General features: G+C 37.0%; 3 protein-coding genes across 3 annotated transcripts in view; 1 reads left to right on the top strand and 2 right to left on the bottom strand.

The window, feature by feature from the left end:
- Positions 1–2,206, bottom strand: part of afg2a (AAA ATPase AFG2A) — a 149,283-nt gene extending 147,077 nt beyond the window's left edge. Inside the window, exons 1-2 of the mRNA XM_088918006.1 lie at positions 1,928–2,206; positions 132–256 (exon numbers count right to left, since the gene is read on the bottom strand). Coding sequence (XP_088774132.1) covers positions 132–256; positions 1,928–2,105 — 303 coding nt within the window. The 5' untranslated portion in view covers positions 2,106–2,206. The remainder of the gene's footprint in view (positions 1–131; positions 257–1,927) is intronic.
- A 367-nt stretch (positions 2,207–2,573) lies between these two features.
- nudt6 (nudix (nucleoside diphosphate linked moiety X)-type motif 6) lies at positions 2,574–23,174 on the top strand. The gene is made up of 5 exons (XM_088923718.1): positions 2,574–2,841; positions 4,961–5,164; positions 16,150–16,205; positions 20,386–20,440; positions 22,771–23,174. The coding sequence occupies exons 1-5, from the start codon at positions 2,580–2,582 to the stop codon at positions 23,172–23,174; spliced, it is 981 nt and encodes a 326-aa protein (XP_088779844.1). The 5' UTR covers positions 2,574–2,579.
- fgf2 (fibroblast growth factor 2) overlaps positions 19,855–27,920 on the bottom strand; it is a 25,587-nt gene continuing 17,521 nt past the window's right edge. Inside the window, exon 3 of the mRNA XM_088923730.1 lies at positions 19,855–24,280. Coding sequence (XP_088779856.1) covers positions 24,095–24,280 — 186 coding nt within the window. The 3' untranslated portion in view covers positions 19,855–24,094. The remainder of the gene's footprint in view (positions 24,281–27,920) is intronic.

The raw sequence follows: 27,920 nt of genomic DNA, 5'->3' as shown, positions 1-27,920 counted from the left end.
TGAGAAAATTGTGCTTTAATTTTTCCAGTTAGGGATAGAAGCAAGCAGTGCCACAACACAGATTTCTGACAACTACATTTGTGATATAATAGCTTGAGGGGAGTCAGTAATCACACCACAAATTGCCTCACCTCCTGTTTAGACAAACTGCTGGACAGCAAAACTGGTCGTCCGATACAGATGTTTGCAGACTTCATGGCATTTAGGCTTAGTTGTACAAGGGATCTTCTGCAGGATTTAGGAACTTTTTCATCAGCTGTGAATCCAAATTACATATCCACATGAAGTGAATACTGAACACTTCAACATCCCCTCCCAGTACCTATCCACACTAAACTATTTAATCTTCTACACATATACAGGATCTTGCAAATGCATTAACTCCTTAGCTATAGTGTCACAAGTCCCTGAAAGAAGACAAAGTGAAACTGATAACTTCCAAAGTCAGCACTTCAGCATCTTCAGCAATTGCTGCCGTTTGTATTTTTGGATAGGTGTCTACCATCTTAGCCCAGTAGAAGAGTCTAATCTTACCCATTCATCCTGGCAACACTGAATCAGTTCTGTATCGCAAATGAACTGCAATTGGCAAGCCTCACAAACTATCTCTTGGTTTCAAGTCACAACATTCACTCTTATCCTTTCGGATGCCTTAAGTGTGGCTCTGGCCTTATGCAGCAATTCACTGTCCTGCTGAAAATGTGAATTTTCAGCTCAGTCTGAGATTATTGGGCGACTCTAGAACATTTCCATCCAGGATTCAACTGTACTTTGTACGCCATACATGTGTCCCTCAATCCTGACAAGTTTCCCAACATTCCCATAGCATGATTCTGCAGCCGCCACGCTTGACAGTTTTGTGTGCCGCTGAGTGGGAAATGTGCTGTGTTAACTCAACTCAACCTTACACAGGTGCATAGTCTAGTGAAAAGTGTTTCTCATTAGTCTCTCATGTGCAGCATATAAATAGAACAGCAGACAAGACAATAGACAGAAGTACAATAACAGTGTAAACCACAGTATGGTGTCAGTGCAAAATTGTCATAAAAACAGTGCAAATACACAGAGAAAAGTATACAAACAGGACAAAAACAGTGCAAAAGTAATACAGCGAACAGTGCAAAAATAATAAAGCGATTAATAAATAGTACAACTAGTACAGTTTTAAGTACAATTTCGGCTCACATTCAGTTGTTGTGTACTGTATGTAGTGGTGTAGGGGTACAGTCATTGTGGGTACAGAAAGAATTTCACCAAATGTAATGTTTTGCATTCTGTCTTTTCTGGCAAGCAAACAGCATACAATCTTTTGCCAGATAGCTGCAGTAACTTGTATAAGATTTAAGATGAGTCTTCTGCACTAAAGACTTCATTCCCACTAGTCAACCACACAGAGCAGGTTTGTGTAGGAACCATGATGTTATCAATACATAAACATTGATTCCCATCTCCGACACAGACCTTTTTAAATCTTTCAAAGTCAATGTTGGCGTAAAGGAAGCATCCCTAGCTAGTTTCCAACTTGCACGGCTGTTCAGTTTCGAAAGGCGCACTGACCTAGGTAGTGTCTAGGGGTACGAATTACATTCCACCTTTTAGCGATGGACTATACTGGAAAAAAAACGGGTAAGTAATTTTCTTGATCTGTGACTCTCTACCATTTCCCTTTGCCTTGCTTGGACATCTCCTATCGACATAGCCGATTTATCGTATCGCTATGTGGACTGTGACCAGGTAACTTACAGAGACAGATGCATTTGCTAACTACTTTGATTATACATCGTAGCTATAAATATTCTTATATCTTTTTGCCACAGCCTTTGCTTTTTCTGAACTATTCTGAAATGTGATGCATAAAATACGCTGATTTGTTTCCAGGGACAGCTAAAACAGACGTACTGCAATTATTCAGGAAACTAAGAAATACCTTTATCAATGAAGTCAGTAACGACGAATGACAGGTTAGACAAAACCCGTCTTTCTTCCTCGGTATTTGAAGTTAGGACTTTTGATGAATCAAGAGAACAGCTGTCCCCTAACACGCTGCTGTTTTCCCCCTCGGCTGATCTGCCGGATTTTGCTTTATTTTTCTTTTTAGATGACATCTTCACTGTCTGTGCACTATTATAACGGGCTGGAAGCACTGTGATTCAAGTCAGCAGCAATAGAAAATCAAGCATGCTTTACACACGCCACTGAAGAGACATAAACTTCCAGGTTAAAGTTCACAATGTGCTCCTTTTACCGTAAATTTTATAGTAAATGTTTAGCTTGTTTTCGTATAAAAAAGAAAAGTATTAAGACTACTGGATTTCAAAATATCACATAATTAACAAAATATCTTTCTAAATAATTAATAAAATATGTATTACTATTCAGAGTGAAAAAAGCCTATTAATTCAATAAATGTCAATGTTCAAAAACTGCTAAGACACATACAACGGTATTTTATGTAACTTTGACAGTCTCTTTTTATGCAAACTTAACTGCTGTTTTAGTGCTCAAGAGCCATTCAGGGAAGCTACGTTCTAGTTGTTTTTTATTACTGTTATTAAAGAAAGGCAGCTCTTACATTTAAAATGTTGCGAGTCGCAAGATATGCGATTGCGGCAAGGTCCTGTTTTTGCACACCTATTGTCCTCAGCCGACGCAGGGAGCTCACAACATTTTGCTCGCGTAAAGGGAAACACTGTCAGCAGCAAAATGAACAAGTAACAGCAACAACAAAGAACGGTTTAATAACTGGGAAATCAGATAAATTCGGAGGAGTCACGGTACATCTCAACGAACATGATTTTCCATCTGACCTTAGTGAGGATGCTTTTCAGGGAATGTTGCGAGGCAAGTAGACTTAATAATAATAATAATAATAATAGTTACAAACTCGTAGTTTGTATACGAAAGCAATTAAAAATGCTGACTGCAGTGTTTTAGCTACTCTGAACTATCGAATTTTTCTACACGTTTATACTGCTGAAAGAGAGGTTACATACTACATGTGTTTTTATCAGAGGTTCAAGGATACAACAGCAGTATCCAATCCTGGATTTGATCCCACATCCTTTATGTCTGGTTACCAGAGTGATCGGATAAGGGGGAATTCTCAGACTGGGGTGATTTATTCATTGTAGTAACACAGGGGTCTGAACTAAAAGTGTAAACTTTAAATTAAGGGTTGTTATGTTAAAGTTGTATAATGCAATAGTAAGACCTCATTTAGAATATTGTGTACAGTTTTCTTCAGCTTGCTACAGAAAAGATATTGCAACTGTGGATTCGTCATAAGTAGAGCAACCAGGTAGTTACCAGGCTCAAAAGAAAAGGCTCTGAAAAGCCAAAAGCTAAAGTAAGGGAAAGTTATTTAAAACTGAGAGAATGATCACCTACAGTATTTACACAATGTTGTGTGGAAGAAGCCCATATGGTCCTCATATCAATTAAACAAGTAATAGGTTTATTCCATGCTGAAAAAAAGAAGAAAGAGAACACAACGTTTCGGCCGTGGAGCCTTCTTCAGGTGTCAGGTGTGACACCTGAAGAAGGCTCCACGGCCGAAACGTTGTGTTCTCTTTCTTCTTTTTTTCAGCATGGAATAAACCTATTACTTGTTCCTTTGCAGCCTACGCATGCTGACGCAGCTACCCACCTGAACTACTCATATCAATTAGGTACTAGAACACCTGCACACTCAGTAGACTGGATGGCCTGCTCTTTTTTGCAGTCTCTCTTGTGATTTGATGTTACTTTTCAAATTCAAAGCCATCAAACACATATTTGAATCAGTGCCCACAATGTGGTTTCCTTCTCATTATCTGTACTTTTGCATTTTAGGGGGCAATAAATTATGAAAAGCAATGCTGTACTTGGTTCAACCTGTGCTTGTGTCATGAACAATACAGAGTAGTATGACCATATTTAGTGAAAAAGCTGGCAGTTTAGACTATGATAAATAGATACGGAACATACTGTGGAAATGCGGTTTGTATGTGAAGCATCTGGTTCACTAATTTTCATTGTAGCGTTATTTTATTTTGATTAATATCTCGTGTTGAATGAGCATCTACCGAGATGGCCAATAAAATCAAATGTTCTGCAGATAATTGTGTGTTTCGTAATTAATCAGGAATTAATAATTCCACTTAATAATTAATAATTGCGCTTTTGTAGTGGATTATATCCTAGGTTGTTATTGGAGTGGACCCACTTCATCCACAAGTGAAGTGCATCCCACACCTAGATAAGGCTTATGAGCTATAATGCACCAGCATTCCCACTCCAGGGAAAATTTAGTGTGAAATAAATTCACCAAGTAAATTAAGAGGAAACTTCAGGTTTTTAAGAATTTAGGCAGGGTGCTGGGGCTGCTACCCCTACCTCTGCATTCTCCTCTCCAAGTACTCAGTACTCCCATCTCATGTTCCTTTTATCTCTGTTTCAGTAGATACCACATTGTGCCATTATCTAATTTAATTTATAACTAATTGACGTTCTGAATACATACATTGGTACCAGGCTTGCTTTAAGTAACTAGATAGAATCCAGAAAGTTCAGGACATTGACTGGAGGTGCTGGGCTACCCCTCAAGTAACCAAAAATAATAAAAAATAATAAATGAAGTAGAAGTGTACCTATCTTAAAGAAGATTATGTTTTGATTTTAGTGAGCTTATAGGCTGCTGCAAGTGTTTATGACACTGGATATAGAACTGGAAAGTTATTAATTAAGATCCAATGGTTTGTTTTACCTATAGCAAAATGTGAGAAGGGGTGATATGATACATAATAATTTTTTTCTGTAAAAGAATGCTGTTTCACATAGTTGTAAACTTCATTTGTACCAATTACCTTCCAAGATGGGTTGTTTTCACAGCTGAATTTCATGGAAATCCTAAAGTTATATAGCATACAATTCCCATGTAAGCATTCAGTGTTCATCAGAGTTGCTTCCTATTTTATTTCAGATTCTCTCAGTCAGTGGAGGGCTGAAGGCAAAGTGGCGGTGTGGCTTCATGTTCCCATTTTCCAGAGCCGGTTTGTGACTGTGGCTGCCTCCCAGGGCTTCACTTTCCACCACGCAGAGAAGGACAGCTCCACTCTCACGCTGTGGCTGGGACAGGGAACCAGCAGGCTTCCAGGGTATGCCACACACCAGGTCGGCGTAGCAGGTACCATACAATACAGATCGTTCTGAACAGCTGGACGAGCTCTTCCGTCTTAAAGCTTAAATCCCGTCTTGCAGTGCCAAGTTAACTAGGTGTTTTGAAAATATATTCCAGTGGATAACAGTGGATGAACTTGAACTTGAACTTTATTGCCATATGTAACCGGTACTGGTACAATGGAATTCTTACTTACAGAAAGTCTCTCGATTGTAAAACAAGTGTAAAAAACAAAACAAAGTGCAAACAGTGCATCAAGACAATATATAAACAAACAGCAGACAATGTGCAAGTAAACATGTCGACAGTTTGAATGTAAACAATATAGACGTGTAAACAATGACTGGAGATGTGCAATAGATAAGAAATCATAAAGAGGTAGATGGTGATGGTGTAGGTGTGGTCCAAGGGGGATGGCTAAATGTGTTCGCCAATCTCACTGCTTGTGGATAGAAGCTATTGAAGAATCTAGTGGTAAGTGTCCGTATGCTCTTATATCTCTTGCCTGAGGGCAGTGGGGTGAAGAGCTCATGCCCGGGGTGGTGACTGTCCTCTGTGATGGCCAGAATTGGACACATGTATTGGCATCCCCCATCGCTTGAGGCACCTCAAGAAATAAAGGCGCTGCTGAGCCTTCTTCATGATAGAGTCAGTGTTCACAGTCCAGGTTAGATCTTTAGAGATTCCCAAAAACCTAAAGCTGGTGACTGTTTCCACTTCCGTTCCATCAATACTGAGTGGGCTGTGAGTGTGTGGCCTGTGTCTCCGAAAGTCCACTATTAGCTCTTTCGTTTTCTTTACGTTCAAGTCCAGGTTATTGCTATGACACCACCTAAGCAGCTGTACGACTTCATCCCTATAAGTGGACTCGTCATCATCACTGATCAGTCCTATTATAGTGGTGTCATCTGCAAACTTAATGATGCGGTTGTTGCTGTGTCTTGCTGTGCAGTCGTGAGTAAACAGGGAGTACAACCTTGGACTCAGACAGCAGCCTTGTAGGGTTCCAGTGCTCAGGGTGAGTGTTGTTGATGTTTTATTGCCTATCCGCACCACCTGTGGTCTCTCGATAAGACAGTCCAGCAGCCAGTTGCAGACAGAGTTGCACAGACCTAATCCCCTGAGCTTTGTCACCAGTTGACTGGGTATGATGGAATTGAATGCTGAACTGTAGTCCACAAACAGCATTCTCACATACGAGTTCTTAGTGTCCAGGTGTTCCAAGGCTGTATGCAGAGCCAGGGAGACAGCATCATCCACTGATCTGTTGTTCTGGTAGGCGAACTGCAAGGGGTCTAGGGACTCTGTGATGGAGGAGTTGATGTGTGACAACACCAGCTTCTCCAGGCATTTCATCATCACAGATGTTAATGCTACTGGGCGGTAATCATTCAGGCATGTCACTTTTGCCTTTTTGGGGGTTGGAACAATAGTGGTTTTTTTAAAGCAGGTGGGGACCATGGACTGTGACAGGGAGGAGTTAAAGATGTCCGTAAACACTGTGGCCAGCGGTGCTGCACGTGTCCTCAGGACGCGAGGTGGTATCCCATCAGGTCCTGCAGCCTTACGGATTTTCACCCTGCTCAGTCTTCTGCACGTCCTGCTCTGAGAGTTTCAGAACAAACTCGCCCTGCACACTCGGGGTCTTCTCAGCATTGCCCGTGTTCAGAGCATCAAAGCGGGCATAGAAATAGTTCAGCTCGTCAGGCAGGGATGCGTTGTTCGTGTCAATCTCCTGGCTGCAGCCCTTGTAGCCTGTGATTGACTGTAATCCCTGCCACAGCCTCCGGGTGTCAGCGCACTGCGTTTCAAGCCGCACTCTGTAGCTCCGTTTGGCGCGTTTTATGGCTTTCTCTAATGCATACCGTGATTTCCTGTAGAGCTCTTTGTCCCCCGATTTGAACGCGGTGGATCTATCTTTTATTTTATTGTGAATGTCGTTGTTGAACCACGGTTTCTGATTGGGAAATGACCTAATTTTCATTTCTGGTACACAAATGTCGGTGCAGTATTTAATATAGCTGGTGACCGCGTCCGTATACTCATTTAAATCTGTGTCGGGAGCTCTGAATGCGTCCCAGTCTGTACTATCAAAGCAGTCTATCAACCTGCTTTCCGCCTCCTCAGACCAACAACGCACTGACCTGTTCGCAATGGGGGAGGTCTTCAGCTTCTGTTTGTACTCAGGAAGCAACAGGAGAGCGATGTGGTCAGGAATGAAAGGCAAATTGGCAACAAATCCCTGAGCCTTGACCCGTGAAACATAAGTGTGAACTATCGGCAAGATATCTTAGAAAGACGTCCTATATATTTTAATGGCTGAGGTATTTAAAGAAGTTATCGATTTAGAAACAGGTAAAGGTTTCATCCTTGCTGAAAGGAAAATAAACTAGACACGGTGATTTGGCTGGGGAGTCTTCAGGGAGCCTCCACAGCTGAAACATTGTGTCTCTTTTGTTTTCCTTTCTGCGTGGAATAAACTTTTACTTGTTCCGTTGCAGCCTATGCATGCTGACGCAGCTACCTGATCAAAAATATTAATTTAACCTCACACAAAAGAAAACCACATGGATTGGAGTTACCAATTGGTCTTCATTCTAACTTACAACGATTCCCTACTTTTTTAACAAAAAGAAGAACTCAAGTAAAATGTGACATTTTGAACTGTTGTTCTTGCTTTCCAGATATGGCATATTTTTATGCATAAACGTGCATAAAATTGAATATTTTCTAGATTTCACTGCTTCCTTCTGCCTTCTGAGTTTTCTTCAGCTTTCCCTCTCACGGCAAGATAGAGTACACAGCTGTCCAATCATTTAAAGTTAAGATTTGTTCTTCTAGATTTCACTTAATGAAATCAAGAGACGAAGGAGCTTGTGTTAATTGTCCTCTTATTCCACTGAATTCGCATTTAATGTTGGACTGCCTGTGCCATATTGTCTCATTTCCTGCCACCTTATATCCTCACTTGTATTTCCCACAGTATGCAACCATTCTGTCTGCAAATCTCAAATTTAAGCCCTTGTATACTGCAGTTCTTCAAAGCTGCTAACCCTATAATCCATCAGCTTTTGCACCACATCCTCCTACATTCTGAGACTCCCTTGCTCAGGAAATTAGAGTAACATGTTATTTGTGCCTTTTGAATGTACAGTATAGTATGAAATGTTCACTAAACAGACTTTCTTAGTGTTTTTTATTAAATATACTGTAGGAAAGTCCCCGTGTTCATGTGATTCTGACCTGTGCTTAGTGATTTAGAATGTTGGTATTCATTAAATGGGTAGTGAAACGTAAAAAAGAGTCTAACAAAGCCATAACCTAAAGAGTTATATTGTGTACCACACAGTATCTACTTTGACAGTTGAGTCTGCCTTGCTGTGCTGAAGGTTTTTGAAGTTAAGGAGAAAGTATTTCTCTGCTCTTTTCAAAAATAAAATAAAATTACCTCCTTAGCGTGAAGATTATTATTAAGATCTCAAAATACTTTTTGCAGTATACTTTGAAACTGTGCAGGGAGAGTCCAAGACTAACCAAGGTTTATGATTTCAGGAAAGTAGGAATTGAAGAAATGAGACACTTTGGCAGGTGTAGACTGGGGAATGATAGATATTGAACCAGTAGAGAGACTAAATGGCATAATTTTAAGAATATTCAGTTTAAAGCACAAAGTATTAAAGTATTACAACACCAAATAGACAGTAAAAGAAGACATATAGTGTCTCAGTGATAATACAATTATATTAAAATGGATAACATACTAATTAAATATTTTTCCTAGATGTTTGCCAAGGAAGAAATAACAACATACTGTCACGATCGTTACTCCTCCTCTTAAGGGCGCTCCAGCCCTTCCTCGTTCTGTCCCATTCCCCACACCTGTTCCTTATTCCAGCCCCTCTTTAGTTCCACCTTAAAGCCAGACGCAGGCGAGTGCTCGGGGCTTCTCATTGATTTCCGTGTCGTGAGAGCCCGGGGTCCTGCCGCGTCTGGCTCCGTTATGGTTTTAGTTTCCTGTTCCTGATTCCCTGCCCCGCCGGTCCCGACCCGGTTCTGGTTTTAACTACGGATGGATCCCCTGGTTTTGGACTATACTGCCTGTCTTGGATTCCCCCTCTGGATTTACCCTTGGATTGTTCGCCTGGATTCACTCCCCCTGGACACTGGCACTGCATGGACACGCCCCCTGTCTCCTGACCGACTCCTGCATGTTATTTTTCCCTATTGTTTCTTCACCTTTCGGATCGTGTCGTCCGCATAGGGCCCGGAAAGAACTGTTCCTGACACATACCTGACTATGCTTCAAGATAAAGTTTTATATTAAAATGATATTGTGTCATGCAAATATTATATTATAAACAAATCGCCAGTACCTGATGATATTCTACCAATTGTACTTAAGCAAACAGGATATGTTATAGGATCTTCCAAGTGTCATTCAATCCTGGGATAATACCCACCGCCTGGAACATTCCTAACATTGTACCAATCCTCACAAGGGCAATAAAACCAAACAAAGTAATTAGAGACCAATATTGTAAGCCTTGCTTCTATTGCCAGTAGGCTTATGGAAATGATAATTAAAACTAAACTACTCAGAGTTGCACGTTTTCTGTAGACAATATGATTCATAAGGGATATTCAAAACAAAGTGTAACATTCACCTGGATGATGCGACGGCAGCCATAGAGCACCAGTGTGCTCACCTCACATCAGCTGTAAGTGGGGAAGAGAAGAAAGAAATGAAGTCAATTCATAGATGGGGATTATTAGGAGGCAAGGCTTAAATCTGGCCAGGACACTGGGGTATCACTACTACTCTTTTCGAGAAACACCCTGGGATTTTTTATGACCACAGAGAGTCAGGACCTCAGTTTTACGTCTCATTCGAAGGATGGCACCTTTTGTTTTACAGTATAGTGTCCCTGTCATTATACTGGGGCATTAAGATCCACACAGACCACAGGGTGAGTGCCCCTTACTGGCCCCACTAACATCTCTTCCAGCAGCAACCATAGTTTTTCCCAGGAGGTCTCCCATCCAGGTACTAACCAGGCTCCCACCTGCTGAGTTTCAGTGGGTTACCAGTTGTGAGTTGCTGGGTAGTATAGCTGCTGGAAAATTGTTAGACGTGCTAGTTCTTTAAAACAAGAAATAGCAGCAGTGTATGCAAAGTACATGATATTGCTTGTTTAGGTTTTCAGAAGGCTTTTGATAAAGTTCTAAAATAGATAGTCTTAATTAAAACTGGATGTGATAGGCATTCCAGGTGATGCATGTTTTTGGACTGAGAAGTAGCTAATGGAAAAAAAGCTGAGGGTAAAAATGAGGGGTGATGTAATTAGTGGTGTACAACAGGGATCTGTGTTAGGATCACTCGTCTTCTTTTTTACATCAGTGACCTAGATTCTGGTATAGTTAGTAAGCAAGTCAAGTTCGTAGTGGATGGTAACTTTAAAAAATCTGGTACACGACATTTAATGCAGACAAGTGTTACATGTACTGTAAGTGTAAAAAGCTTTAACATTTCATTAAAAGAAGGAAAACATGGATCTTGATAATGTTATTTATGGAATAGCTTATCTTGTTTTTAAAACTATTTACACCTCTTATAACATTATCTTATTACGTATTACATCTCTTAATTATAACATTCAAATGTAATAAAGGTGCATTACATTAAACATGTTCTAGTGTAATGCATTATTAAGATGCACTACAAAGACCTTAGTATTGTGTATAGATTTGATCTCCATGTTGTAAGAAGGATATTGTCCAGAGAATGGCTACCAGATACGTTCATAGGCTTAAAAGAATGTCCTACTTTGACAGGCTAAAGACCTGAATTTTAATCTTTTAGTGTTGAACTAATCCGAGTGTTTAGAAGCTTCAAAGGCTTTGACAGAGTCGACCTAATGGACTTCTTCAGAATCAGCTGTGAAATACAAATGATACAAATGTGAATTTTGAAGAAGTGCATTTAGAACCAAAACCAGGTGTCAAGGAAAAAGATGCCGAGCCATGTTGAAGCTAATAATTTGGCTTCGTTCAAGGAAGAAATGTTGAACGAACTCCCAAGATCAGTTCGATACTAACACCAAAATGAGATAGAAGCCAAATGGCCAGCTCTTGTTTGTAACCTTTGTTTTATTCTTATTACTTAGTATTCAGATTTTTTGCATTTTTTCATTATGTTATACAGATGTGCAACATTGCATCCTACAGCAGACACAGTACTAAAGTATACATGTTCTCTGTTTCAAGGGGAATGCTCTTGCCTTTAAAATGTGCCTGTATTGCTGAATACAGCTTTGAGTACATCCGAGTGTATTTTGAGTTTACAGTTGATATTTTCTTTTCCTTTGTGGAAGGATCACCAGCAGAGGGCAGGCTTTTTATGCGTCAAATGGAGAGGTTTAAATGGGCATGTTAGAACATGTTTTGATGACCGTTTTATAACAGCAGTTATCGCTCTGGATCTTAATGTACCATTGCTTATGTGGTTTGCTGTGATGTTACATGAGGATGTCCTCCTGTGGTTGTGTGTTGTGCATCAGGAAAAATGAAACCCTTCTTGGGGCCGTTAGCGTTTCTGGAAACATTCTTTAACAGTTTCCAGCAAGGTTATGCTCTCTTGCATCATCCACCTTTTTGTAGAAAACTTTCTATACAGCTGTGCTGTGCATCAAGCATATCTCCTTTTAGTGAAACAAATTCACACATCAATTTTGAACTGTATTTCCCAATGTGGGCTCACTATATCTTATATTGTCACAACAGACAAGCTTCAGGAGGTAGAAAAGGGACAGATAAGTGTTTTATTCAAGTTTTTGACAAAACATTGAAGTACGCTTAAAATATTTTTCTAATAAAAGTGTGTACAATACCTCAAAAAATCCTGAACTCAGTTTTATTGTAGCATTTCCTAAAAAATATGAAAGTTTTGTTACTTTAAAATTGGGCATGATATTTTATAGTCTTCAGCGTGTAGCCTAATCTATATGATTCTATATAACAAAAATTTCAGATTCACTGGATTTCTCAGTCAAGTTGTATTCAGCTCAATAATTTGCCTGTGCTGATATGTCGAAAAAATAAACCCATTACCTGAACTTCAGTTCACCTTGCAACAGGCTGTGCTCTGTGATATTTTGTTTTAATGTTTATAAATTAAGGCTCAAAATGTGTTCTGTTCCTCCCATTGCTATCTGAAACAGACAGTAACAAGGACTGCCAGATACGAATTCCTGGAAATACACTGGGCTGAAGGAGAATAAAAACATTACTGAGGTTCTTATCTGGACTAATGAATAATTCTGAACTGAGCTGATGAATAAATCTGGCATAATATAAAAGGAACCAAAGTTCAGATTTGGATTTACTGTTGTGGTTTAATTCCAAAGTAATGTGTAAAAATAATTTGGGAAACGAAAGAGCCTTTAAGTGTAGAATTGTGGAAAGTATTGGATTTGGTATTATGTATTATTATGATATTGTTGACATTTTACTAAGAAACCACATTTTGATCATTAGAGCTTTTGTGTTGCATTATTGTTTCAAGCTGAAATTTCAAATAATGTACAATACTCTTGGCCGCAGAGCAATTATTTACTTTTTATTAAATAATTAACAATTATAAAAACAATTGTTTGAACATCTAACATACATTTTTAAGAGATAACAGAGCACAATTCTATGCATTAGCATTGCACTTTGTACTTCTGAAAACAAGTTTTGAATTTGAAGCAGTTATTATACCCTGTACAAACATTTATTTAGATGCAGATAAAAAGTTATTATTAATTATACAGTACAGTACTTCCATTTTAGGTGTGAACAATTCAAAGTTCCTTACAAGTAGCCTGTAATGCATTGTTTAGAGCTTTTATACAAGAAATTATAGTAAGTCCATTATTAGATCTCATAATTGTTCTATATGCTGAAAAAGTTCATGTATAATAAGAGTTTCCACTGCCACATCAGAGTTAGTTTTGGAAGATCTCTTCATGTCAACCTCCACAAGATGACATAATAGTATATTAAGCCAATGATATTACAATTACTTGGTAATATATTCCATGCATTGTTATTTCTCTGCAGGACAAGTGTTTTTGTAATATCAGTGCAAAAGGGACATCTAACAAGTTTGCAGTTCTGCTCACTGAACTAAATATAAAATAACCTTGTTATGTCACACATTTGCTAAAAAATCTGACAACTTCATGCTAACAGAATGTATAATAGGCTTGTTTTTAAAGTAGACAGCAGGGTTATTTATAGGTTATACAGTATTTAGAGGTTATGTACAGTATATGTTATTTGAACGTTTACAATACTTTAAGCATCCTATATTCACATATGAACGAGTAATAGGTTTATTCCATGCTGAAAAGAGAAGAAAGAAAACACAACGTTTCGGCCGTGGAGCCTTCTTCAGGTGTGAGCATATATTCACATATGACAAGGACAGAGTGTAAGCAGATATTTTATTAATCTTTTTATTTTTTTGATGGCCCTATGCAGCAATCAGAGGCTGTTCCAAAACTTGTTTTTATGGACAAAAAGCAACCCGGGATGGCACGTTAGTGCAGTGTTTAGCATTGCTGCCTTACAGCACTGGGGCCCTGGGTTCAGTTTAGACCTGGGGTGCTGTCTGCGTAGAGTTTGTATGTTCTCCCTGTGTTCCCGGGAGTTTGTTCTGGGTGCTCCGGTTTCCTCTCACAGTCCAAAGACATACTTGTAGGTTAATTGTCTTTAGAGAAATTTGGCCCTGTCTATCTGTGTCTGCCCTGGAATAGACAGGTGGCTGTGACTCGGATTCGCCAGGAGATGATAGATACTGCACCTGAGAGACTAATGAGAAACACTTTTCATTATACTGAGCAGCTGTGTAAGTATAATGACAAATGAATAAATTGGATTGGATTGAACTGAACTGAACTGAATTGAATTAATGTACAGCAGCAAGGCTCTGATTAGTGACAACAGGATTGTAGGATTCAACAAGCACCGTGACTGAGCTTCTAGTTGAGCTTCTGCCAACAACTATCATGGTTTCTGCATATTATTCTGTTCTTTAATCATAAATGTAAATAAATGGATTCTGCAGAATTAGTGGGGTATAGAGTTTGGTCTTTGACAACACAACAGGCAAATGCTAATACCTCTGAAATCCAGTAGATTCTAAGAGTGTGTTAAGTATAATTTAGTAATTGAGAAGTATTAGAGTGGGAGCAGTCGAATAGCGGGCCAGGGATTTCTCGGCTGTCTTCAAACACAGCGACCCCTGTGCCAATCAGCGTTGAACCTCCGGTATGGGGCTGTGGTGCCTGTGACGCGTTCATAAACGAGTGACAGGAAGGTGGGCAGGGTCGAGGGGTGTGCTTGTAGCTGCTACCCTCGTAACTATGAGCCGAGCCGGGAAAAACACACAACTGGCAATTCCAACACTGGAATTGTAAAACTAAGCTTTTGTATGCCAGTGAATTAGGACTTATTCTCACCACTTATTAGTCTGACAGCCCATTAAACAGACCATTAAGATACAGTGGCCCAACCTAACCCTATCCCATTCTCAGACCCACTTTTATGAAGTGTAACTTCATTTTAACTTTTATAGAATCATTTTTGATTTATCTTTATGCAGTTCTTTTAAAAAGACGATTCTACAACTGCAGTAAAAGTATTTCTTTTGTTCCCTCCTCTGAACTGTGCACAATTTTAAAAAAAAACTGCCATTGGTCAAATGTGACTCGAGCTGGAAGTTTTAGCTTTCACCATTGCATTTTCAGCTGCAGCCAGAGATCAAACAAATTAGATTTCTCCGCCCTGTTTTATTTGGTTTGTTACCTCATACTGTAGCTCTCAAACTGTGGTTTACTTTAGGAAACGAGTTTTCCTACTCACTCCACATAATGATAACTTAGGAGTGTGATACGCACTTAGACTGTGATGTGCTCACAGCTTTAATGACATCAATTTCCACACGGAAGGCCAAACTGCTCTTGGGATAAAACATCCCTCCCAGTATGTGAGTAGGAGTTGCCTGTGTAGGAGGGCAGTTAAGGGACTGCAGATGGAAAAAGATTCTGTTGCATTCATAAGTCAGTAGGACTGCATAGCTCGGCATCTTAGTCACAACATGTTACCCATTGACTGCAATAATCAATACATACCAGAAGATTATGGCAGTCAATGAACTACATTAGTCTTCTGTGGGATAAAGATTGTAATAATTTAAGGAATTGCCGCTGACTCACTCAATCATACATTGTAAGCCAAATCATACAAAGCAATGTGTTTCGTTATAGTTGTTGAATTTTGCACAGTGTGTTTTTCTAATCTCCATGCACCAAGTCAAAGTTTCTGTAAAGTAATATTCTGGTTTAAACATTTTTTAAGACCTGTTTTCATTTTGAAAGTTGTTGCAAACATCGACATCAATGAGCAGCGTTTTTTCGTATTCAATATTTTTTTGTTATTTTTATGAAGGGATCGAGAATAACACCAAACAGGAAGGTGGTCCAAAGGAAGGAATATGTCAATTTTTAGGCATGAATGAATTGATGCTTTGTGTGTTTTGTTTTTTTTAAAGGAGGATTAAATGACAAAATTCAGAAATGTTCAAGTAGGTAGCTGCGTCAGAATGAGTAGGCTGCAAAGGAACAAGTTAAAGGTTTATTCCATGCTGAAAAGAGAAGAAAGAAAACACAATGTTTCTCTCGGAGCCTTCTTCTGGTGTGCTTCACAGCCGAAATGTTGTGTTTCCCCTCTTCTCTTTTCAGCATGGAATAAACCTTTAACTTGTTCCAAAATTCAGATGTGTTTTTTATTCAAGGGAGATGCTCAGTGTCTCTTTCTCATGTGCCTGGCAGAGACATACTGTACCTTAATATCTGGGGGTTTGTGCTTAAATTTTTCACATTGGTGTTGCTTCTCATTTTTTCAAACACTGAAATTTTTAGAGTAACCCGATTTTCTGTCATCCCTAGGTGCTGTCCTCGATGAAACAAATGGTAAAGTTCTTGTTGTTCAAGACAAAAATAAGGTATGTCTTCTCCTTATATATGATCAGCAAGGACGTTTTTCTTTATCAGTAAGGACGTTTTTGATCAGTTTCGGAGCACTAGTGGTTTTAAACTCCACACACGTAGCACCACAGATCTGGAATTGAACCCAGCGTCTCAGCATTGCGAGGCAATAATGTGAACCACTGTGCCGTCTGTCAATGATTGCAGTGGGTAGTAAATACATGGTTGCTTTTAAATAGATGTAAAACACGCGAAAACTAATTAATGAAAACGTGACATGTGGATCTGTTACATATTCAAATAAAATATTAAAGAAGACAGCAGAACTCAAAACTTTAATTACTGAAACATTTCTACGTAAGTTCTGACTGAGAGTTTGACACTACTGTATATCTTGACCTAGAATTATGATAATTTTCCTAATTCCAGATGACAGGTAGAATTACTGAAATGTATCCATGCAAATTTCTCCCTAAAATCAGATTCAAGAGTAAACTGTCTCAGGAAGAAGAGATCACAAGATTTTAACAGTGATTTTCAGTTTTATTTGGTTGATAAAAAGCACTCACGCAGTTGGTTCAGAACTTTAAATGCCAAATGTCTGCACATACAGTACCTAACTATTGACTTTAGTTATGTGTAATTCTAAACCAACACGCTATGGTGTGTTTATGTAGAGACTTATACCTGCACTAATGTGATGCAGGAAAAGGCCATATTGAACTCATCTGAGACTATATGAAAGGTGAATAGCTTCCGTTGTTGCACATCCTGCTTCTAAAAATGGTTGTCATTAACTAAGTTTATTTAAGCTGTGTTTTCCTGGAGCCAGTTTCAATAATTTCCCCCTCATGATTGGAAACATTTTTTTACGTCTCTGAGGCAGTGTTTGCAGAATCCAGTTCTGAGATGGATTTTAACAGAGTCAGGGACACAGTCACAGTCTGTGTGATAAGGATTGTGTTATTATGAATTACATGGTAACCCTGGTGGGCTGTGAGTTCAAGTCCCTGCTGCAGACATGACTGCTGTCCCAACAGCTTTGGAGGACACTGTTACACTAACTAAAGAGGAATTAACAGTAGTATCACTGGAATTGCATTTACTGTAGCAATTTGCAATCAAATTGCTTTAAAAAAGGCTAGAATACTCCAGTTTTACATAGAAAGAGGTTAATTAGTAAATTCCTGGAATTAAGGCCAGAGTTCTTCTTGTTGTGCTCTGGATTTTGTTATTATTTTTCTTATTTTAAATGGGGGCACGTCACATAATGGGATAGTCTTTGGACTCATAACTGGTGGGTTGTGGGTTCAAGTCCCTTCTGCAGACACAGCTGTTGTACTTTGAGTGAGGTACTTTATCTATCTGCTCCATTGCTGGGAGGACAAATAAACAGGCTTCTCATCCAGAGGGGATGTCACAAGCTGTCTGATTGCTTTACTCCTGGAAACCAGGATAGACTCTGGCCCAAAGAGCCATTTGTATGTGACTCAAATTAAATTGCCTACCCACCTTACCTACAGTCAATGATTATTTGCCATATTAATATGTGTAGAGAGATGATATCTGGAAACTTGATTATTGGCACACTTTTTAAGAAATAAACTGTATTTTTTCCCTGATCTGTTATACATATTTTCCAAAGAGGGGTGCATTTTTTGAAGAAAATTAGTATGACTTAAATTTCAAACAATTTTACCAATGGTAAATGAAAGCATAGCACAAATAAGATATTAAAACTGAAATACACTTGCTATCTCTGTACTGTATACATATAAGCTTAGTTAGTAGAATTGTTAGCAGTTGCCATTACTAGCATCTGCTCCCCATGAGCTAATGGTAAAATATTAATTAATTATATAAGACAATATTTTATTGTTTGTTATGAGACATGAAATAATTCTGTTTTCAGTTTTCGCTAGCATCATCTTTCAGGGCAACGAGGCCCTCCCTTTATCTGTTTTTGGGCTGCGCTTTAGTATAAATTGAGATGATTTAGGAAAAAATGGCAAGCACACATCTGCTCTACAACAGAGCACCTCCAGGCATGCTCTCTTCATAGCATGTGGTAAATGACTTGGGTAAAAGGGAAGTGGAGTTTTGTTTGTTTTTTCTCCCTGACATGAAGGAGACCTGTCATTTGGGTGAGAAGGTCTCTGCTTGTTAGGAAGCCAGAAGGAAGAATTAGTTGAGTTTCTTACTGAGTGTTTCTGATGCGGAACTCTGTACTTCACTGGAAAGAGGCCCTGAGCATAGTCTGGCTCGCAGTCATAAACATGCTTTGGCAGACAGGCTGCAGTCAGACAGAGCGGTTTAAGTTTATGGTCTCCAAAATGAACTCTACTGACATTTCAGAATAATGTCCCCATTAAAAAACAAAACTAATTAAATACCAAAAGGCAATTAAAAAAAACTCTGTTTACGGAAATCGACAGCATGAAATCCATTAAATTTCATGAAAAGCGTGTTTTTCTCACCAGGTTGATTCGCAGATTAAGTTGTTTTTTTTCTTATTCCATTCCTATTTGTTAAAACCAAACTCCTTTTCCTTCCATAAGCAAAATATGCACTGTATATGAAAGCATAGCCTATATTTTATTTTGTGCAGGATTTGATTTGTCAGTAAATCATATGAATGGTGAACACAGGTTTGTAAAAATGGGTTTATATATATTTTGGATTTTATAATTATTTTGACTAAAGCATTTAAATGGGGTTTTAATCAGAAATTCGTCTTTGCTAGAGCAGGACAATTTCTGTAGTATAGGTAGCATTATTTTATATTTTTAAAAATTGCAGAACTATTGGGGATATCTGTCTCTGTAGGGAATTTCAGAAAAAATAAATTCTGCAGTGTACTGAGAATAGTAGCACAGCGTCTATCGAAGTCATAAAACATGAATGTGTCTGTTCACATTTAGTCATACCTTTGTGAACATCCTGCTGTGTCAGTTATTAACAAAATAACTTATGAGGAACAAATTACAAATAAATTAATTACAAAAGCATTCTTTCTGGTTAATTTGTATTATAGAAGCATGAAGATGCCAATTACGTTTGAGACAAAATAGCTGCAGAAAATAAATACAAATTGAAATGTTTTTCAATTTAAAATAATTTATGTTTTTAAATAGGCTGTTTTTGGAGAAGGAAAAGGGTATGAAATGCATCCTGTGAGTGTGCACATACTGTAGTCTGTTTTCTTAGGCAATACTAGCAGCTTCAACGTCTAGTTAAATAGAAGGTGTATAGGGCAGACTATATATCTGTGAATGAGTTTTCTCCTTGATGCCATAGTGCATTTACTGTACAAAGAGGAGAAGGTTCTGTGTAGGGAGACAAAGATATTTGCAGTTTCGGGATCAGAACGAATACAAACAATACTTTCTTCCTCCCTAGTGCCTCAGTGCTTTATTTTTTCATTCCAAACCTATGACCTCTAGTTTTCCCTTCAGCATAAAAAATACACAGAAGAAAACTTCAGTACACAACTGGAAGCTCAGGTACACTCCACAGCATTAATACCCCATTTCTAGCTAAGAGGAATGCAAATCCCAGTAATGAATTTAGTATTTTTTGCCAAGACTTAGAGGAAATACTTCACTCTTTAAGTACTGAATCATTTCAGCAGACGGGAAGGAATTTCAATTAATAACACGACACAAATTGAACTTTCTAAAAAACATTTTGTTTTTAATATTAATGCAATAACAGCAGAGGTTTGTTTAACTGAACACAAACAGGAGACATTTTTAACCAGTGCAGTACATGACAAGACACTACACCTTAAAGTTAAAATACAATAAATGTTAAAAATATAAAAGCTTGAGTAAAGGAAAAGCAATACATCTTCCATAATTGTTTAAACATGAACAAGTAAATGACAACTACATCATAATTTATCTAGCAGCAATTTCATTTTTAAATACCAATAAAGTAAGATGAACCATATTTATTAAAGAAAATCAGTAGAACATCAAACTTCATAATCTTCACTCAGATATAATCAAGAAAAAATAAATCATGGAATCACATTGAACTAATATATTTAATCTGTACAGGATATAAGTCACACAAAATAATTCCTTTCTGCTGAATCTCATTCACACATTCGTTTGCAGCATTCTCTGGATTGGAACAAAGTACATGCCACAATCAAAAAACAGTTTAAATCTGTTTTTGCAATTTTTCTTACAGACAGCAAATGCTTGGAAATTCCCTGGTGGACTCTCTGATCCAGGGGAAAATATTGGTAAGTTATTTAGTCTGTCCACAGACATTTTAATGTATATTTCATCAAGTTAAATAAAACCTAATATTCTATATATGAAGCAAAGACATTCAGAAACAAATATATTCAATACATTTGTGCTTTTTGCGCTGATACTACACTTTGTTCTTTTAAAATGCCACTGTACTTTTCATTATCTTGTAGTTCACATGAATGTTAATGTATTCAGATACCATAAAAAATCATCCAAATGGTTCTGATTTTCAGTTAAGTAGTTATATTTACAGTTTAAAAAGTAAAAATAATACATTTTAGAAACAAAGTTTGGTTCAAATCCTGCTGATTAACAGTTCTTATAAAAGCAGCTTTCTTGTCACCCTGTTCAAAACTTGAGTAAATTTTGATGTGGCATCCAACAGTGTAGATTTAACAGTATATATTTAAAGGGATAATTTTAAAAGCTGTTTGCTCTAGAGAGAATATTTCCCACAATTGTCTGAAAGTAGTAACAAAAATTTAAAAGAACCAACCTAGCAAAAGATAACATGAATATGAATAAGAAAAAACAAAATTATTTTGAATTAAACATCATCTGTGGATTGTATTTGGCTGGTCTAAATGTGGAGCACATTTTCAATGGAGCAAAAAGCTTTAAAATTTGTCCATCAAAATTAACAGAAATTTCAATGACGTTTCCTGTTGTAGAGAGACACTTATTTACAAGAATATCCACATTAATTTGGATAGAGGTTCATTGTCATTCATAAAGTCATATAATATTTTTTGCTGTTTTGTGTATCATATTATTTTATTAAGAGTAGTATTAAGTATTAAAAGAATGAAATTAAAATTGGTATGAAATTGGTGCTTTTGTTTTCAGATTCAGGTCACACGCTATTCAATTGAAGGCAGAGCTTATTTCAGTGCTGTAATCGGATTGTGGGACAGCTGTCACTCAGACCACTTAGTTTTAATTAGAAAATTATCATTGCTCTTTCTCTAATCATAATTACACATGCATATTTCTTTGGACATAGACTGTTATTGAAGGCAATCAAGCAACTATTTTGAGGTATAGAACTATGCTTTACATTATGCTGTTATCTCTTAAAGTTACAATTAGGATTTTAAAAACACAAAATGTATTCATAGAATTAACAAGAATTATCTCTTAATTTGGGAATATTAGCCATACTGAGATTGCCATTTCAAAAGGCAGATTTTTAAAAAGTCCCTTTACATGTCTGTTCTATTTCAATTGTACTTATAATTCACTTGTTTATAGTACATAAACAATGGCAAATCAGTGGTTCAAAAATGAAGGAAAATACTTTAAACTTTACAATTTATTTTAAATACAAATCACGTTCTCCAAACAATATTGTCAAAATGTGCTTGGGGTGTCAGAGCAGCTAGACTTTTTACTTAATGAATTTTGATCTTTCCAAAGAGCAAATAACTAAAAACTTAACTTACAGGCTACTGTATGTGAAAAAAGAAGCATGGTCTCTAGGATGATAAAATATATTAAACATCTGTACAGTATATCTTCTGAAACTTGAGATCTTTGAACACAGAAACTTTGTCCACTTGTGTAATTTTTGCCAATTAACTGCTTCAGTATCCTCAGTATTATACATGAAGAAAAGAACAGAAATTTTAAACAAAAATGCTTACACGTTTAATAATTTCACATTTTTAGATGTTTAATAAAATGGTAATTTAAAAACACAGTGTTTCTCAATTGTTCAGATGGTCAAATCAGTCTCTTGTTGCAAAACTTACATAACATCTTAAAATTAGTGGAAAGTCGGTGATTTTTTCAATTAATGCAGTATGTATCGTAGCATAGTTCCAAAGATAGTGTTGTTTTTTTTTGTAGTGTTGTGTTTTTGCTGGTATTTTTTTTCAGGATATCACTGGTATTGCACAACTCTCATTTTTTTGTCAAAGTCAGTCTAAGAAAATCTGTTAAACATTTAAGCATGCTGAAGAAAAGGATCTCATCTCAGGAAATGCAAAACTTGTGGGTGTGTTACAGTAAGCAGCAGCCGCTTGTCTTAAAATAAAACCCTAGGACCTTCAATGATTTAGACAGAAAACACCATTAACATCAATAAAGGCAGAAAAACAGATGTTCGTCTTCTCTGATTTTCACACCTCTAACAGGTACTGTATTAGACCATGATGACAACCGTCATATCTCTTGGATGTTCCAAGAAAAGGATCAGAAAGAAACATCACTTTTAAATGTAAAAAAAATAATTATCATGCCATTACCATTTTCAGGCTTGTTCTTGATCAGAAAAACCAGAACCATAAATTAAGAAATCCATTGCATATTTTTACAGGCATCACAGCCATCCGGGAAGTTTTTGAAGAGACTGGCATTCGTTCTGAATTCAAGTCCCTCTTGAGTATAAGACAGCAACATAACCACCCTGGAGCTTTTGGTATTTCAGATATGTACATCATCTGTCGACTGAAACCATTGTCATTCGACATTAACTTTTGCCATCAGGAGTGTCTGAAATGCGAATGGATGGATGTAGCTGAACTAGCCAAGACAAATGAAACCACTCCAATTACAAGCCGAATAGCCAAACTCTTGATATATGGGTATAGGGAAGGCTTTGATCAAATTGATCTTGTTGTAAAAGATCTCCCAGCAGTCTATACAGGGTTGCATTACCAACTTTACCACAATCGATTGCCTATGGCATATGAAAACATGTCTTTTTCTGATAAAAGCTAAGTGCATCAAGATAAAATAACACTATTATAACAGATATTACTGTTAGTAAGGTATTCTAGGTTTCAAAATGCTGTACTCTCACTGGCATGTTAATCAGGGATTTTCTGATTTCTGTACATATATTTTTAAAATAAATATTCATAGGATAGACTACAATATATATGTCCAAAAAAAGGTATTGGTACTGTATCCAATATTTGAAACAATGTTTTAATATTTTTAGCAAATCGGCTGAAGTGCTTTAAAAAATATTGTTTTATTAAATTGCAATTTATCAACTGAAATAAGATTTTGCCGTTTTTTGAATGCTGATTAGTTTTAGCAAGCAGTAGTAAAGATTCTGGATGAATTAACTGAGATCAGAGATGGCCATCAAAACTTAAGTTTATACAGAAGCTCTATACTATCAGTCAGTGTTCAATAATTTATGGAAAAAATATCTCTGCTAAAAATATGGTTTTAGCAAATGACATCTTTTAAATTAAATGAATTAGCAAATAACATTGTTTCGAAAAGAAAGGGGGTGGTGCTATTTTCTGAATTTTACATATTTAGTATACAGGTATTGTGTACATATGTTTATATAAATCTTATAAATAATATAACATTCCTTTTATATATTAAAATATTTGGTTTTAGAGCAGATTGAGTATACGTTTTCAGGATATAATCATTCACATTTTATTAATTAAAAATGCCTTTGTGTTTTCATCTGAAATTTAATTTATTGTATGTATACACAAAGAAATTGACTGCAACCTCTATGAGTGTTAAGTGACAGTCATATCACAGGTGTGTGATGCGCTGTTTGTTCAGCTTTTCACATCTCCTCAGTACCAAAGTATATCTCAATACCAAAGGTATTTTGCTGAGTATCTTGCTATTTAAAAGACTTGAGTCTCTTTTCTGAAACTGTGAAATCAACTCTTTGCTGACATGGGAAGAAAGAGAATGGCTTTTTGTCCTGGTCCTGTTTTGGATCCAGATTTGAACTGTCCAGTCCTTTTCAGTGCTACGTACCATTCAGGGTACTTCTTCGACCGATAGGTGTTGTAGTTATTCGACTCGAGTCGTTCGATAAAGTAGCATTCATCCGTGTGGCATTTCTGAAAAAGAGAACAAAAAGTGATAAAAGAGAACAAAAAGTAATGTATCACACCTATGTTAACAAAAAGTGATATCCACTTTCCTTTCTAAAATTAAATGCATCAATGCTACAGACTTAATTTCTAATTATTAAAGGACACAGAATACCATCATGGGCCCATCCTTAATGATTTTACTAACTGGTGCAACAAGTTCTCCCTAAAGCTAAGTTTCAAAAACAAAGGAACTGGTTATTTATTTTTAGTAAAAACTCCACACCCCCTTCAACCAACTATGATTGATGGTCAGCCTGTTGAAATTGTCCATGACTATAAGTACTTGGGACTGGTCATTGACAATAACCTAAAATGGGACAAATGTTGTGACACGATCTATAAAAAAGGCCAACAGAGAAAACTCAGGTACTTTAAACTATTCTTACACTTTTCTACAAATCATTCATTGAAAGTGTCTGAACATACTGCTTCACTTGTTGGTTTGGCAACATCAGTACCGGTAACTGTAATAGGCTGCGTAAATTAGTCAATATAAGTGGCAAAATAATCGGGAATAATCAAACCAACTTAAGCATCCTTTATAAACAGGTGACTAAGAAAGCCAAAAGCATCATGGAGTGTGTGTCTCACCCCCTCCATTGTGAATTCACACTTCTCCCATCTCCCATCTGGGAGACGCTTCTGTGCCCCCAGGTGTAAAACCAACAGACTCAGGAAATCTTTCATCCCCACTGCAATCACACTCTTAAACAATGCAAAGTAACTACCTTGTCTCTTGTCTCTTGTTTCTTTCTCCTGTAACACTGCTGTATTCTCTTCCCTTTTGATAATGTGCATTGTGTTGTGTTTGACTGTGCCGTAAAACAAATTTCCCCTAGGGGACAATAAAGCTTGAAATTGAAAATTGAATTGAAATTGAAATTGAATTGTTTGCATATACATCTCTGTGTGATGTATCGGTGAACAAAATTACCATTATTTTATTTAAAATCAAACAGACACTGTCGGAGAACAGTAAAAACAAGTGGCTCTGAGGATAGCCGAGCGCAAATTTGCTGCATCAGAAAACAAAAATTTTAAAGACGTTCCCGCAAACACATACTGTAGACATCCCATAACTGGAATGTGAATTACACATATTATTATACTCGTTTAAGCTAATTGGCTTCTCGCATGCATTGATGTCTTAACCTAGAAAACTGTATGTTCCAGGAAATGATATTCTGCACATGTACCATTAAAATCAATTCTGTGTGATATTTACTGTGATACAAAGTGCTTGGAACGTTTTCAGATGACTAACATTTCAAGACAGTGCAGAACAGAACTTGTATACATGCAGCCCACTTTCTAAAGGATCAGAAGACTGTGGGCTCCTTATTAGAAGTATTTCTTCATCACTCAGAATCTTCTCTCCTCCTACGCGTACACAGCAGAGTTACGAATCATTGCTGGGAAGAGATAATTGATTATCATTTTACTTAATGACTTCCCATGGAATGTCTGTACAGTTGTCATTGAGCTCATACAACTGAAAACAACATTCCACATTGTGCCTCAGGTTTTTAAGTGTATTAGACACAATTTTGAATTATAAACAATTAGGAGTTGTTTTAAAACTCTTAAATGTAAAATTGACTTGAGTAGTCTTTTGTTCTATGGGAAATTCATTTTTATATCAACTAGTTGGCACTATACTCATTACAACTATTATAATTATTATTCTAAACTGTGATGGTCAGTAGCACTGAATGAGCACTGTATTTTGAGATGATAGGAAATTAGTATGAGTTCAGAAAGACCTTATTGACTACCTTCTGCCAGCCCCACCTCCAAAATAAAATTAAAAATCATTGTGTTCAGTTCCCTCATTTGTTTCCATATCCCATGTAAATGCTATGTAAATGCTGAGTGAAGGATTTATTCTCATCAACATGGGAAAGGGAACATGGAGCAAAAACTAGAAAGTATGGTTATGGTTCTGACCTGAAAGTACAGAAGAGGTAGGTCTTATCCTTTTTCAGTTACTGAAAAGAGTTATGATATGCAAATTATTTAAATATGTTTAGACTTCACATTGACCAAATGTTGCCAAAATGCAAATGACATTCATAAAAGGTTTGGCAAAAACCTCTAACTTTCTTGAAGCATGAAGGCGTTGTTCCCTCATACAGTATGTATTCTTTTATAGCTTTGAATCGAACCTTCAAAAAGGAGCACTTTTTCTCTGCTGTTTAAAAAGGAATCGCGTTTGGGCCACCTGATTAGATTTTAAAAAATGTAAAAAAAATTATGGTGACAGTAGGAGACTTTTACCTCACATAAGAAAATAAAACATTTGTTAAGCTCTCTGTTTACTCCATTTTAGACTAAAGAAATAGTCTAGCCTCATTAAAACTGGTAAAAATATAATTCTCCTATTATTCTGTTTATATATCTGAATTATATTTTTTTAATTTTCAAGAATAGATTAAAGCATTTTATTGTAAGTACAAACAATATTACACAAAGAACATTTACAATTTACAAATCTGCAAATACAGTACCCATTATACATAAGAATTAGGTCTATTCTCACCTGTTCCCTTACTATTTTACAAATATTTTACTCACTTCTTACATATACACATGCATTTAAAATAAGGGAGACGCATAAGTTTTTATGATTATTTACTCTTAATTCAAGTTTCAGTTATTCTGTATCTCAACAAATGCACATACCGTAGCTGAACTAAAAACCTTTTGCATTAAGAGTCTTAGTAAAAAGCAGCTCTACCTCTAAAAAGCAGAGAAAACCTTTGCTACAACATGCCTTAAAAAAAGGAAACCTCAAAAGATCTTGAGGTCAAAGGCACATATGGGGGACAGTTTTATGACACAAATCCTCACATCTGGCTCAGATTTCTGTTGCTACAGGCAACGGAGTTCACAAAACGCTGCTGCTCTCAACAAGGAGTCTGTTGTGTATTAAGCACCTACCTACACGATAGCCTTCACATACTCTCTCTGGAAACAGTTAATGAAATTTGCTCGAGGTAAATTACTTTTTTTCACAGGACTATTCGTTTTTTGTCTCTTTGGCAGAATAGGACAAGAAAAACCTAAACATGTAGACAGAAAACCTTTCACTATATCCTATACAATTCAGCATGATTCTCTTTTTCCAAGCACATACAGTATACTGTAATGATCCAATCACATTTTATTGTATTAAAATAGGTTATCCAAATATTTAGTGGTATAAAAACATTATGTAGTTATGGAGCATTGGCCTTGGTTTTGTCCTCTGTTTTGCTTTCAGGGAATTAAAAAGCAAGTCATTCTTCATTTTTGTCCATCTATCTCAACAAGCAACAGGCACAGTATATACCCTGGATGGGACACCAGTCCCTTGCCAGACAGACACACACTCACTTCAGGGTAAATTTTCCCAGAAGCCAATTAACCCACCAGTATGTCTTTGGACTGTGGGAGGAAACCCATATGAACAGAAAGAGAACATACAAGTTCTACACAATTAGCACCTCCAGGTCCAGAACTGAACCCAGGGCCCCAGCACTGCCAGGCAGCAACGCTAACCACTGCACCACCCTGTCTGTATACAGTATGTGTTGAAATTCATATTTTTATTTCAGATGGAATT

The sequence above is a fragment of the Atractosteus spatula genome, chromosome 1 (genome assembly GCF_055471065.1).
Source record: "Atractosteus spatula isolate fAtrSpa1 chromosome 1, fAtrSpa1.hap1, whole genome shotgun sequence".
Lineage (NCBI taxonomy): Eukaryota > Metazoa > Chordata > Actinopteri > Semionotiformes > Lepisosteidae > Atractosteus > Atractosteus spatula.
Note: the sequence above shows the minus strand (reverse complement) of the source record. Positions and strands in the feature narration are given on the sequence as shown.